This window comes from Atractosteus spatula, chromosome 7, assembly GCF_055471065.1.
Source record: "Atractosteus spatula isolate fAtrSpa1 chromosome 7, fAtrSpa1.hap1, whole genome shotgun sequence".
Classification (NCBI taxonomy): domain Eukaryota; kingdom Metazoa; phylum Chordata; class Actinopteri; order Semionotiformes; family Lepisosteidae; genus Atractosteus; species Atractosteus spatula.
Window position 1 is genome coordinate 46,227,733 of NC_142712.1, and position 12,677 is coordinate 46,240,409.

Sequence of the window (12,677 nt, forward strand, 5' to 3'; positions counted from 1 at the left end):
TATTGTAAAACAAATCAAGAAAAATGAAAGAAGAGTCAGGTGCACACAGTTCATAGGATGAAGTAAAAAAATACTATATTGGTAGTATTGTAAAGATTTTTACAGTGACAAAGTAACCATGAGAAGCTTCCTTTTGGCAGGAAAGTCGGAAGGTTGTGATGTAAAAGTTTTGAAAGTTTTGCCCCTGTGTAAGATTACACATCTTTGTGTGGTTTCATTTTTGTTTTTAATCTTTTTGAGCACACGCCATGAGATATCTAACAATTCAGCACATTAAAACATCCAGGCATTTAATGTTTGTGATTTTGCCAATGCACACAAATTTTTAGTGACAACTTTATCAACATTTGCAGACCATCGTTTACAAATGTTGGTAAACATTTCCCACTGGCTGTGCAGTGGGAAAGTTAATATGGACTCCCACTTTCGCATTTTCATCTACTTTAGCCTTCACCGGAGCAAAAGGCACAGCCTGGTTAACAAGTGTTAACAAGTTTCTGTACTGTAGCAATGCATCCTGGGTTATACTTCATACAGTTTCTAAATAAATAAAAGAAATAAAAGAAACATTAAATAACTAAGGTTAGGGGACCAGAGAGTTAATCAGTCTCAGTTCTGATCCTTCTTGAAGACAAGGATAAGTAAAGAAATAAGAGAGAATTAGACAAATTGCAAATACTATGCAATCTTCCTTTGAGAGGGAAGGGAGTTAGTACACAACTTACATTCTTGTCAGTTATTATTGCACCATAATACATTTTATTACTGTACAGTAGCCCTGCACTTTTATAATGGTAATAAAAACAAAATGCTAAAAATAAAGAACTGCACTCTCCTTAGAATTAAAAAAAACTCATACAAGGTTAGCTATATCATAAGAGTGATGTAAGTTGTTTGCACATGCATGATCTCAAATTATATAATTATGCTGAATTTTCAGTACTCTTATTAGTTAAAAAACTTGCTCCCAAAAATTGCAAACACTTTGTCTGAAACAGTTAAGCTACAAGAAAAATGTTACTATGGAAAAGCTTTCTTTGCAAATCATGGAACCATACCCTAAAATATTAAGTTTGGTTTTCACAAATTCACCATGTGTGGAGACCTCAAGGTACTGTACATAACCTTCGCAAATACCAAGGTTTTACTGTACATGTTGAGATCATGAAACACTAAAAAGGCACAAGTGTCTTGTGCAATATTAAGATCAAATGTGTGATTGGTTAATGCCCCCACATTAATCTGTGTGCTGAAGCCATTGCTTCAGGTTACGACCACTTTGGTTTCCTTATTGCGTTAGTGCTTCTGATTTGCCACACAGTCACATGATCCAGCAGCTCTGTAACACCTCTGTGAGATTAAATACTGTCAAGTTATCTGGGAGCCTGGTGAACTAAATACCATGAACAACCATTCTCCAATAATTAGATTTGCCTGAAGTTTGCGATTATAGGATAACTCAGTATTAAAACCCCTTTATAAATACTTTCCCCATGGCACAGACCACTTGAGAATACAGGATTCACTATGGAGTTAAAAGAGCAAATCCCAAAAATGTAGATCTCAGAAGTTACGTGGAAATTCTTTGTCTAGCACAAACTCAAAATTCCCCTTTTCATCAGGGACGATGTCTGATTGCCCTATATTCTGTCTATAGAAATTTTAATGCTCGTTTATTTTTTCTTTTACTTTCTAGTGTACTTTTTTATCACTAAGTACAGAATCCTTGGATTTTGGAAAGGTGCTTTATAAATAAAGTATATAATAATTATTAGACGAGCTCCCTGCACTACTTAGTTGTATCTGAGGTTGCTACGGCAGTGTAACAATCCTCTGTAATTCTCAGAAAGCTTACCATCGATCTCATAAGCATACACTTCACCGTACATCATCCAATAGGGCTGAAAGACGATATCTTTCGCCAAGGTCCAAGATGGCTCCTCTTCAGGGTACAGGATAGCCTTCCTGGGAACGCCAAAACTCAGCAACACTACTGCCATGATCACAACGATGTAAAACATGTTGGCCACCTCAAATTGAAAACAAACAATACCTAATCAAATCAAAGCAACAAGCATTAAATCAGACCTTGCACCTTTTGCCCATGTCCCATTACAAATAAAAAGGTTGTGGAACACCAGTAGAAAGAAGGAAGTCTCTGTCCAATACACCTACTGTGCTCTCAATTAATAACTTGGAACACAGGTATAATAAAATTTATTAGATGCAAATCTAAAAATGATATGCCAAAATGTTAACGTTGTTTTCATCATCTAGACAGTGTAGGGGAAGGAATAAAAAGGCAAACTTAGGATATATACTTGTTGTACACAAATGCTCCCAAATATTCTGAAATTGTCCCAAAAGCTTCCAAGTATACAAAAATCATATCCGTTTCCAAGTGTTTCTAAATGCTCCCAAATGTAGCTAGTGCTAAAATCAAGGGATATTAAAATTATACAATGTATTAGTATGACCTTATATAGAATAGTATTTATTTTTGGCCACCACAATACAAAAATAACTTTTACTACATTAATGTTTAAGGAAAATCTTCTAGGTAATCAGTAATAATGCTTACCATTTTGCCAATCATCATCACGTAGGGTCCAGCTTGCTGATTTACAGCCAGGATGTCTAGAAGCCGCACATACCAGAATATTATATTAAGGCAATACACTATTCTTCCAGCAATTAAGACATTGCCACTTCCAAACCTCAGTCCAAATCCAACAAAGAAGGTGACGATTGCAAGAGTGTCTGAGATGTTGAAATAGTCAGTGAACCAAACTTTTATCTTCTGCCCTATCTTCCCAGCTTCAGACATAAATATCTGCAAGAGAAACTGATACAATCAGTGCCAAGACACAGACCGACCTATCAATAAAACAACAATAAGTATTTTATACATCAACTTCTTAGATACATTATATAAAGGCAAAGGCAAAAACAATTGAGAAAGGCCCACAATACAGTAATGTGCACAGAATTAAAAGCTAGTGTAGTGTGTAAAAGTGAGTTTTGAGACAGGATTTGAAACCACTGGCTGATGAGGTTGGAGGTCATTCCATTGCCTGGGAGAAGAGGACAGAAAGTACAACTCCCAGTGTTGGAGCCTCGTACTGGGAGCAGGAAAAAGGCCAGAGTCCAGAGAATGAGTGGGTGTATAAAGGGATTAACAGTTCACTGAGGTTGTCAAGAGCCAAACCAACCAGGTCTTTTAAAGGTGAGCAGCAGCACTCTGGCTCCCTGTGGATTTCAGAACAAAATTCAGTTTCCCAGTGTAAATCAGGAAGGAAACCTGAGAATGCATCTGGAGTCAAACACATTCAAATTACACAACAACAAAATGTTTATTGAAAGGAAAGGGGGTACTGTACCTCACGTATCTTCTCAATGGCAGATGTAAATATGTAACAGATGACGATCCACTCTTGTGGAGAAGGCCACTCTGGCATTTTCACCAGAACCACATATGTGTACAGCATCAGGAATCCCAGATAGGCCAGCTATGGGACAAGCATGCAACAGCGTGGTTAACAACACAGTCCTGGAAGCACAAAGACACATCCGAAAAGCAAACACTGCAATGCACAGCCACAGCGGGATGGAGGTGAGGAACAGGTCAGTAAAGAACCAGCTGTGTCTGTACACCTCAGTAAATAGAGCAGATGTTAAAACTCACAGTTATGGTTTAACTTCACTTTACTTACGACTATTTGTTCACCACGTAGATGGCCATGCAGTGGTAAGGTGATACTTAATAAGGATGACGACAGATAGGATCATCTCCCGTGAAGGTGAGGGCAATCAAGTTCCCTTGCTTTTATAAAAAATGAGCCAGTTTTATCCTTCATCCCTGTATTACATGTGCCAAAGGCTAACTGGATTATTTTAGCAGGCAACAAACAGCGATGATTTTTACGTTTTTAATGTGCACAATTCCCTATTTTTGCCTCAACCACACAAAACAGTAATCCGTTCACAACGGGAAAAGGGATTTTAGCTCCTCCGTTGCTGCACTTGCAACATTTAAAGTAAGGGCACTTCCAGAGTGCCTACACTGGACCACAAGCAACAGAAAACTGAGCAGTAATTTGTCCTTTGGCATTGTTACCATTCGTGTGTGTAACCGATAGTGGTGTGAGTGAAAAGCATTCAGGGCCAACAGCCCGGAGGGGCATTTAGGAGAGTCTAACTCCATGTTTGTACCCACTGTGATTAAGTGCTTGATGTTATCAGCTCTTCAAGTGCTCTGACCTGCCTGGGATAATGCCTTGCAGGGTCAGATATGCAAATGAAATGATGGTGGAGATGAACGGGGCGTCTGGAAACCAGCCTGCAGCAAATTTTGGCCATTGGAAAAGCTTGAGCGAGCTCGTGATGAACCCAGGGCTCATGCCCTGCACCTCTAGTTTCCACGTTAGCTGCACACCCAAGGGTGAGGCTGCGTAACGAAATGCTGGCGCAGTAAATGTTTAGCGCCTGTGTGAACTACAGCACACACCGTGTTGAACCAGAACTTCACAATGGGAGCGTGATAGAAAGCGTAGAATTTCCTGGTGATCGGCAGCCTCCTCGGCCTCACATGAACTTCTGTTTCTTTCTTCACCTCGATGTTGTCATTGATCCTTACTTCCCTGAACACGTCCTGGAAAAGAGTGAAGCAAAAACGCACACTGAAAGACAAGCATACTAGCCGTTTTCCTCACTGTTTTCACGCTTGAAATGGGGACAATTCACAGGAATGGTCAGCAGTGAGATCTATTTGGAGACCAACCTTATTCTAACTGCAACAGTGACTAAATCCTAAAAGAAAGTCAGAAGCACGAAAAACTGCACTTAAAAGATTGATTTAAAATACTCCACAGCTTCATTCAAGGCTCAGAAAATGATGTTCCAACGGTGGGTAAAAACACCAACACATTTTTAGAAACATCTGAAGAAGAACAGGAGTTAGAAACCTTGTGGGCTAAGTAAACTGTAATGCTGCCATCCTGGGAATTCACTCTGCTTATCTTTTTCAAAACAGTGCAACAAATCCAGTCTTCAATTCCTTTTTGAGGAAACAAGGCCTCTGGAAAACAAATGGCACCACATACTCAGTTTGTTGTCTGGGCTGGTGTGTGGGCAGAAAATTTGATTTATCCCAGAACTTAAACGTATCCTGCATCGTCTATAGCCCAGAGATGGCTCATGCTTGACTTTAAATATCCCAACAGAAATGCTTCTGCGTATGGCTTTTTAATAGAGAACTGAACTGCCCAAACATTTACATGAAGAACTTTTAAAAAAAATTCTGACCATCTGAATGTCCTCAGAGGGGTTCTGAAGGTTGTGCTCACTGTCCTCCATGGTCATTTGATGAGCATCCTGTGACTGAGGGATGTGAGACATCTCTGCTTTTGTCTTGTACTCCAGCAGAAGAATGGCAGGTGGGACTAAAATACTTAAAATGACCTGGGAAAAAAAAATAGAAAATGCGGCTGTTCTTCCAGTGTAACACGATTCATAGGTTGAGAACATCTCCAGTGAATTTTAACATTGATAAAAATTGAAAATATTTTTAGAAATAGAGAAAACGCTCATATAGATCACTTTTCACTCATTTCTGATACACACCCTTCCACGACCCCCTGAGGCAGAGGTGCTGGTACCTGTTCAGCACCTCATAGCAAAACTACCAAGGCAATAACAATGCAAAAAATATCAAGGCAAATCAAATAAAAATAAAATCTCAGCTGCCCTTTCATGACCCTGTTCTTTGAGACTAGTTCTCAAGCTTATGTTTTTCATTTCTGGAAAAAATGTTTGTTCTTGCTTAATCTTATTATAAGGCCACAGCTGTAAAAACGATTAAATATGTATATGATAATGTTGGCTACTGCTTCTCTCCAAAAATACTCCTTTAAGCTTCTCAGATAAGATTTTAGAAATCCCAAGAGAACCGAACTCGAAGACAGCTTGGCTTGGAAAAGAAGAAACCTGAAAACTGTCCCTTTTGCTAGCTGGCACAATTTTCCTCCCTGCTCAAATATTTGAAAACATGCTAACAGCAGGTCAGTTCACCTCCAGCACACAACTGACTACTGCTGCAACGTTGCCACATCCATTCCACCAGACATTCACATGCCTATGGAGGTATAGGACCACTCAGCTGGCTTCCCACAACCTGTCCTTATGGTCCCACAGCTTCCTGAGCTGCAATCCGTTAGTGTCACCCTCCCCACTCCCCTCTTCCCTTCAGCAGACTGCATTAGCTGTTACACATCAGTGATATTTCAGAGGCTGTGCATGAACAGCCTCAGGAGATGGAGAAAAATGGTTTGCTACTACTTTACAATCAGAGAGTCAATGGACATAGCAGGTGGTGAAACATTCCCACTATTTTGGACAGGGTGGGTCCATAGTAAGGAATGTTTTGTAGGGTCATGTAAAAACAATTTCATTTAAAAGGTGCAAGTTACCTTATACCAGGAATTCTTTCTCATGTTCAGCCTGCCCATCCACATATCTGACAGCAGCAACTGGGTACAGGTGTGAGCCACGAAAGGCCGCAGCCTGGAGGACACAGCCAGCTTAAGGCACGTCGAGTTACTCCAGTTCTTCAGCTCGTACGTTAGCAGCTTCATCGCCATCGTCTCATCCTGTCTGAAGGACTGCTCCAGCAGGTCCACGGCCAGTGTGCCAAACTCACTGAAGCACAAAACAGTGACCAAGTTATTTTAAAAAATAAAATGAGAAACCAAAAGCTGGGTACCTATGCAAACTGCATAGTATTGTTAAAAGATAATGTATGTTTCATTTTCATCCTCAAACAATCTGGATTATGAAATGCAGACCTGTTAAACTCATTCTGTATGTGACCTAACATGAATTAAAATGTCAGTACATTACAAAAGCAGCTACTGGCCTTGGGCTACTTAAAAAAAAGCACTTCTAGAAGCACATTTTTCAAGAATGTACAGGCACTTGGACAGACTATACAGGTATTGCGCATGAGTGCCAGCGGCTGCATTCACGCTGTTTGACATGCCTATGTCTCCACCCTGGGCTCCTGCAGCATTCTTCATCGAACAGGGCAATTTGGCACACTGTCACTGGAGACGACGACACTAGAGCCGGGCAATTTCACACACCATCACTGAAAAAAGTTAACGATCACAAATACTGTTTAACACAGGTTCTGAACCCTGACTGACACTGCACCCTGAAAACCCAAACCTCACACTCCTGACTGCTCCCAGGTGACTTCAGGAAAATAATGACTGAAGTCTACGTTTCAGAGCTAATTTACAGTCATCCTGCAGTTTACCAATTTTTGCTACAATGAAGACAGCAAAGACAGTATATACCCATTTTTCACCCAATGACAAAACTATAGTTTCTCTATAACAAATGAAACCTCTTCGTAGGCAACAAACTTTAGTACGCTGAGGAATACATGCTGAGGCTGTGATTCTTGGAAGACCTGGCCAGCTTCGTAAACCTCTTGCAAACGGTCTTAGACTTGAGTTGTAGTGTGTGCTTTTATTTTATTGTGCATTGTCTATGCAATCAATATCCATTATGGGTCCAAATTGTGTGAAAAAAATCTCAGGGTGGTGCTGAGAAAGCAAACAGCATGAAATAAATACTATTTTTACTTAAATAATTGTTTAAAAATTAAATGATTGGATCGCTTAGATTGGAGTAAGGGTCAGTAATCAAAAGACATTTCTATCGCTATGAATGTGGCTGCTTCAACTGTCCATATAATGTTCAGATAAAAGGCCAAGATAAAGAGCATAGCACAAACAAGTGTTAGTGCTGTAAACTGTATAGCAATACATGGGCAAGAAATTTATTTCATAGTTTTAATGATTAAATTAATGATTGAAAGGGGATATAATTCTCCTTTCTTTTACAATACAATTAAAAATAGTGATTAGGAGAGGGTTGTTCACTTGGTGTCAAAGACCTGATCAGTTATTTAATGCTTTGTACATGCCGTATTGGTTTATCGATGTTAATGAGTTAATCTGAGGCTAAAATAATGCTTTCTATTTTCAGCAGCTGTCTCATTCTAATGCAGGGGTGGTGTTGGGCGTGCTCTGGAGGGGGAATCACATACAAGTCAGAAAAATTAACATGGGAATTATGCTTTCAGTTTATGAAATTTGATTTACTTTCAGCCATATTTGCAAAATGGGGAAAGGCGAAAGGGGTTAAAAAAGTGTTTTTGTTCTAAATTCTTACACACATACTTTGAGTACTCCTTGAGCTCCTCGGATGTGTCATCCACGACGTCGCTCTTCTTGGCTTCGTAGGCCATCGAACGGCACAGCTTGCTGGCCACCAAGGCCTTGGCCATGGACTCCTCCCCGTGCTGCCAGAAGAAGAGGGACATCTTCTGCCTCTTCATGAGCACGGCCCACACCAGCAGCTCGTTGAAAGGGTAGGGAAAGCGCCGGGTCTCGGGGTCATCGATGTCGACAATCTCCTCCTTGCTCTTCTTCTTCGACTGCTCAGTTGACGATTCAGGCTAAAAAGAGGGGAGGGGGAAGGGAGAGTCCAAATATTATTTTTTTTATTTTTACTTTTGGCGAGGAATGTGGTTTCCACATTGAAGCATAATGGTTCCAATTAACCAGTGAACAAAGACACGTCCTGACTACAATATTTACGTCTGGGTCAGGAAGTTTGAAGTTGCAATAAAATATTTCATTCTACTAAAATGCATACATAAGCTGCAAAGAAATTTTACTTAGTTACATTTCTATCAGCTTCTAAAACTGTATGAATCTTGTACATCCAGCCACCTGGGAGGTTAGTTACACTGGAACCCGCACTGTGGAATCCTGATTTAATAAAATGCAGGTGTCTGTGATACCTTGGGCTTGTAAGGCTGCGCAGTCTTAATGAAGTGATTGTGCCTGGTCTTCTCCTTCTTGTCTGCTCTGATAGTGAACGGCTCGTGATTCCTTCGCAGCTGAGACCCGCTGCTTGAAGTGGAATGCCGCCCAGACCGCTAAAAGTAATACACATTATTTCTTCAGGCAGGGTACATGATTTAGCCTTCACCTGGAATTCCACTGCATAGCCATGTGCAGAAGACACTCCAAAAAGGGACTTTCTTTGACAGTAATATGACTGTTTTTTTAATTAAAAATTTCAAGATAAAATAAATGGTTCATCCTAACACTTATTCTGAATTCAGATTTCCACAATTACATTTTGAAACACCACCACTGTCTTAGCCAATATTGTTTCCAATCTGGCATTAGTCCCTTTTCTATCATTAAATGCTTAAAAACCTGGATTCTGCTCAAGGCCTGATGCAGGCGACACCATAAAAAGTCAACCGTACACAGAATGAATGGAATATTGATTTTTCACTGATGTTATTCTTTCCCAGTTATCATGCAAAGCATGTGAAATTTAAGATCATAAGTCCTCACCCTGTTGTTTCCATGGAGGTTGTTGTAAACAATTCGAAAACGCTTTCTAGTGTAGTTGCATCTGTAGGTGCCACCCATGAGGTACTCAATGACCAGACCCACATCAATGAGCGTGACTTTGTAATCTGGGGGGAGATTACCCTGCAGAGGAAGAAAATACGACACCTGCACTCAAAAGCCATGTCAAGATAACACCACGTTACACCAGTCATGTGGGACGTGAGAAATGTGATACACACTAGATAATACAAAGATAACATTTCTTAAAAAGGAGGCTACATCCTTTATTTACACTTAAAAAAAAAGACCGTAAGCATACCTGTACAGGCTTAACCTGTAGTGCACTTTTGGTGCGCTAAACAAAACGGGCTGGAAGAATTCAGCAAGCCAGAAGGGAGGATAGAAGCTCTTGGTGCAGATAAAACACTGGTAAATATGTACCCACTTTTGATTACCAACAGCACGAAAACTATACATATTATCATTCCAATGTGTTCACTCTGCCATATTAAAAATTGAACAAATTTAACAAATACCTGTTTTACATCTCGCACAAGGTGAAACAGAGTGGGATTTGTTGGAGGTTGTTTCTTCAGGGAGGAAAAATAAACAATTATTAACAAAAATGCAAGATTAAACTGTCAAGAAGAAAAAAAATAGGAACATCACTACATTGCATCAAGACTAAGCTGCAACAGAAGCTTTTTATACTCTTTGAAAATAACTTTTATATTTTTTCCCCAATTAGAATCTCAACCCACTAGAGGAAAACAGAAATAAAATATCATTGAGTAGGATAATAAAAGTAAAAAGTACAATGTGCTAACACTTTTGTTCACCCTTCACTCTAATTGGAACAAGTGGAGGGAGACACTTTCGAAAGGGAAGTGAGGATGACAGTTTCAAACAGCAGATCGGCTGCGGAACATCATTGTGAGCGCGTACCGTGTTGTAGAGCTCTTCCAGACGAGGGATGGTGAGGAACTTGTGCATGCTGACGCCGTTCTCAATGAGGAGCTTGACAAAATCCACTCGGTCCATCACCAGGGCGTCCAGCATGGCCTGCTCCAGCGACCCCACCTGTGACAGTACGCAGCAAACTGAAGAGGACACAGCTAAACCATGCTGCCACGACCTGTGGCCTATGTATGATGAGGGCCGGTTTCAATCCTTCACAAGCCTCAGTGGGCTCTGCTCCTGCCTGTGTTGTCCCGTGCTGTTGAGAAGCTTAAGAGAGCAGGACATTTGTCCTCTTGGAAGGAAACAGCTGCTGCAAAACCTGAATCACTTCATTTTTCAGTACCTCAGGACTCTTGCAATGGACTGGAAAAGCCACAGTCACTGACCGCAGCACTGGAACACTACAATAACCCATTTCTATATCCCAAATAGCAGAAACAAAGGGGTATGTTATAGGACTGTACTGGGGTCTGAAGCCACTGACCCTCCAAACCTGACTGGTTCCAACCTGGGTCCAAGCAGCAGCATGACAACATTAACCCTTCACATTCATCATGAGAAAGAAAAAAATGTTTTTTGTTAAAATAAAAACTAGTATCCTTGAGCATTTTGTTTCCATCAATTTCACATCTGATTACACTTAGTGAAATAAGACAAGTCTCTGATTATGTGGTAATGTGCTTTTACAATTTACAAATCCCTTCACAGAGATAATAAGCATCTGTTTTTTTCACCGAAATGTCAAGTGTTTAAGAGCAAGTCTAAGAACTAAGGTCACAGATTTTGTTTGTGTAATGATTAATCCCAAACATTTTATAAAGTAAACCTAGTCAGTGACATGCAGGCTCCATAAAGATGCAATAGAAGTTTACGTTTTGCTAAATAATCACAATGAACACTGATAAAGGAAGGAAGATCAGGTAAGATGATAGCTAGAGCAGACGGAGTGTTAAGTCCTCACTATTCTTTACAGATACCATCTTTCCTTTTATAAATTGTAGAAACCCTGTTAAGATAACAAAGCTATAAAAAGGAAGACTAATTTTAGCATTTCACTGTTCTGACCGATCAGTGAAGTACTAATACACTCTACTGACAGTGCAATTTGATGTAATTTCCTATTATCACCAGGATTCTGACCAGTACCAAAGCTAATGCTTGGTCATGTCTTTTCTGGAATCTAACTACATGAATCCAAACTTTTAGGCTCTACAGCAGCTTTGAAGAGAATCATCGACACATGCATTTTCTCTGGTATCACCTCCTACTTACCAGCCACTGCTGCCCGTACACAAACACGTGGTTCTTGGCGATGTCCACTCGATCCCAGGCCAGCGTGAGGACCAGCTGGTCAAACGCAGATGCATTGGTGCCTGAAGTCAGAGGAATGCAAAAAGAGGAAAGGCAATGAATATGTAGGAACAAATTCTAATCCAGGGTAACACTCTCAAGAAAATGAGGATCAGGCACGGTGCACAAAGTTCACACTCAGAACTCCCGTGCGGATAAGTCTATTCTGGAAAAAATAAGACGTTTAAACGAGGTAAGGTGGTATATGGATTTACTACTTGTTATTTAGTGAGTGGGTTGCATGCAGTTAATTTGGAAAGTTTATAACTTTATATTCAGCACAAGCTGCCTAGGAAATGGAACTGTCCAAATCCCCATGAACCTCTACACAGGTCCACACCAGTGCATCACGGGAGGACAGAACGTGAACAAGTCACATCCCTCATATTTACAACCAAGAGCAGTCAGCTGATGGGGAGGAAATCTGGAGAATTTTTAGGTTCTTCAATGGGGAAAAAATATTGCAATTGCACACATTGCAAGGAACAGTGCTTTTGCTTTATTAAAAAAAAAATCTTGAACAATAATGAAAAATAATATGATTGGCACATTCCGGGATAGGCAGACATCTTACTGGCTTCAGTGCTCAAAACTGTGGGAATAGTGTTTACAAAAGATATTAAATTCCACTGAATAAAAGTGTTTTGCCAGAACCAGTAAGTCACCTGCCAAACCCTCAGTTAACAATTACAGCTTCTGCACTGCAACACCTACAGCACAGAGACAGTATGAGAGACAGTTCTACAGGATAAAAATGAAGGGAAAAGTCTGTTTTTGGCTAAAATCTGGATACCTATATTCCTTCACTTTTAAAGCCCAGTGACACAAAGGAAGCTGCAGGAAAACAAAAAGGGAATGACATTGAGAATTAAGTTATAATCAGACTTAAAAATCACAATATGCTGCCATTCCAAAGCCACCATGGAA

General features: G+C 40.1%; 1 protein-coding gene across 2 annotated transcripts in view; it reads right to left on the bottom strand.

Moving 5' to 3' along the window:
* The window catches only part of trpm7 (transient receptor potential cation channel, subfamily M, member 7), a 51,279-nt gene that overhangs the window by 14,943 nt on the left and 23,659 nt on the right, over positions 1–12,677 (bottom strand). For both annotated transcript variants that reach the window (XM_088921158.1, XM_088921157.1), the window contains exons 11-22: positions 11,673–11,773; positions 10,386–10,520; positions 9,977–10,030; positions 9,441–9,581; positions 8,873–9,010; positions 8,247–8,524; positions 6,468–6,696; positions 5,305–5,460; positions 4,508–4,651; positions 3,381–3,509; positions 2,582–2,833; positions 1,856–2,030 (exon numbers count right to left, since the gene is read on the bottom strand). In XM_088921158.1, the coding sequence (XP_088777284.1) occupies positions 1,856–2,030; positions 2,582–2,833; positions 3,381–3,509; positions 4,508–4,651; positions 5,305–5,460; positions 6,468–6,696; positions 8,247–8,524; positions 8,873–9,010; positions 9,441–9,581; positions 9,977–10,030; positions 10,386–10,520; positions 11,673–11,773 (1,932 nt within the window). The remainder of the gene's footprint in view (positions 1–1,855; positions 2,031–2,581; positions 2,834–3,380; positions 3,510–4,507; positions 4,652–5,304; positions 5,461–6,467; positions 6,697–8,246; positions 8,525–8,872; positions 9,011–9,440; positions 9,582–9,976; positions 10,031–10,385; positions 10,521–11,672; positions 11,774–12,677) is intronic.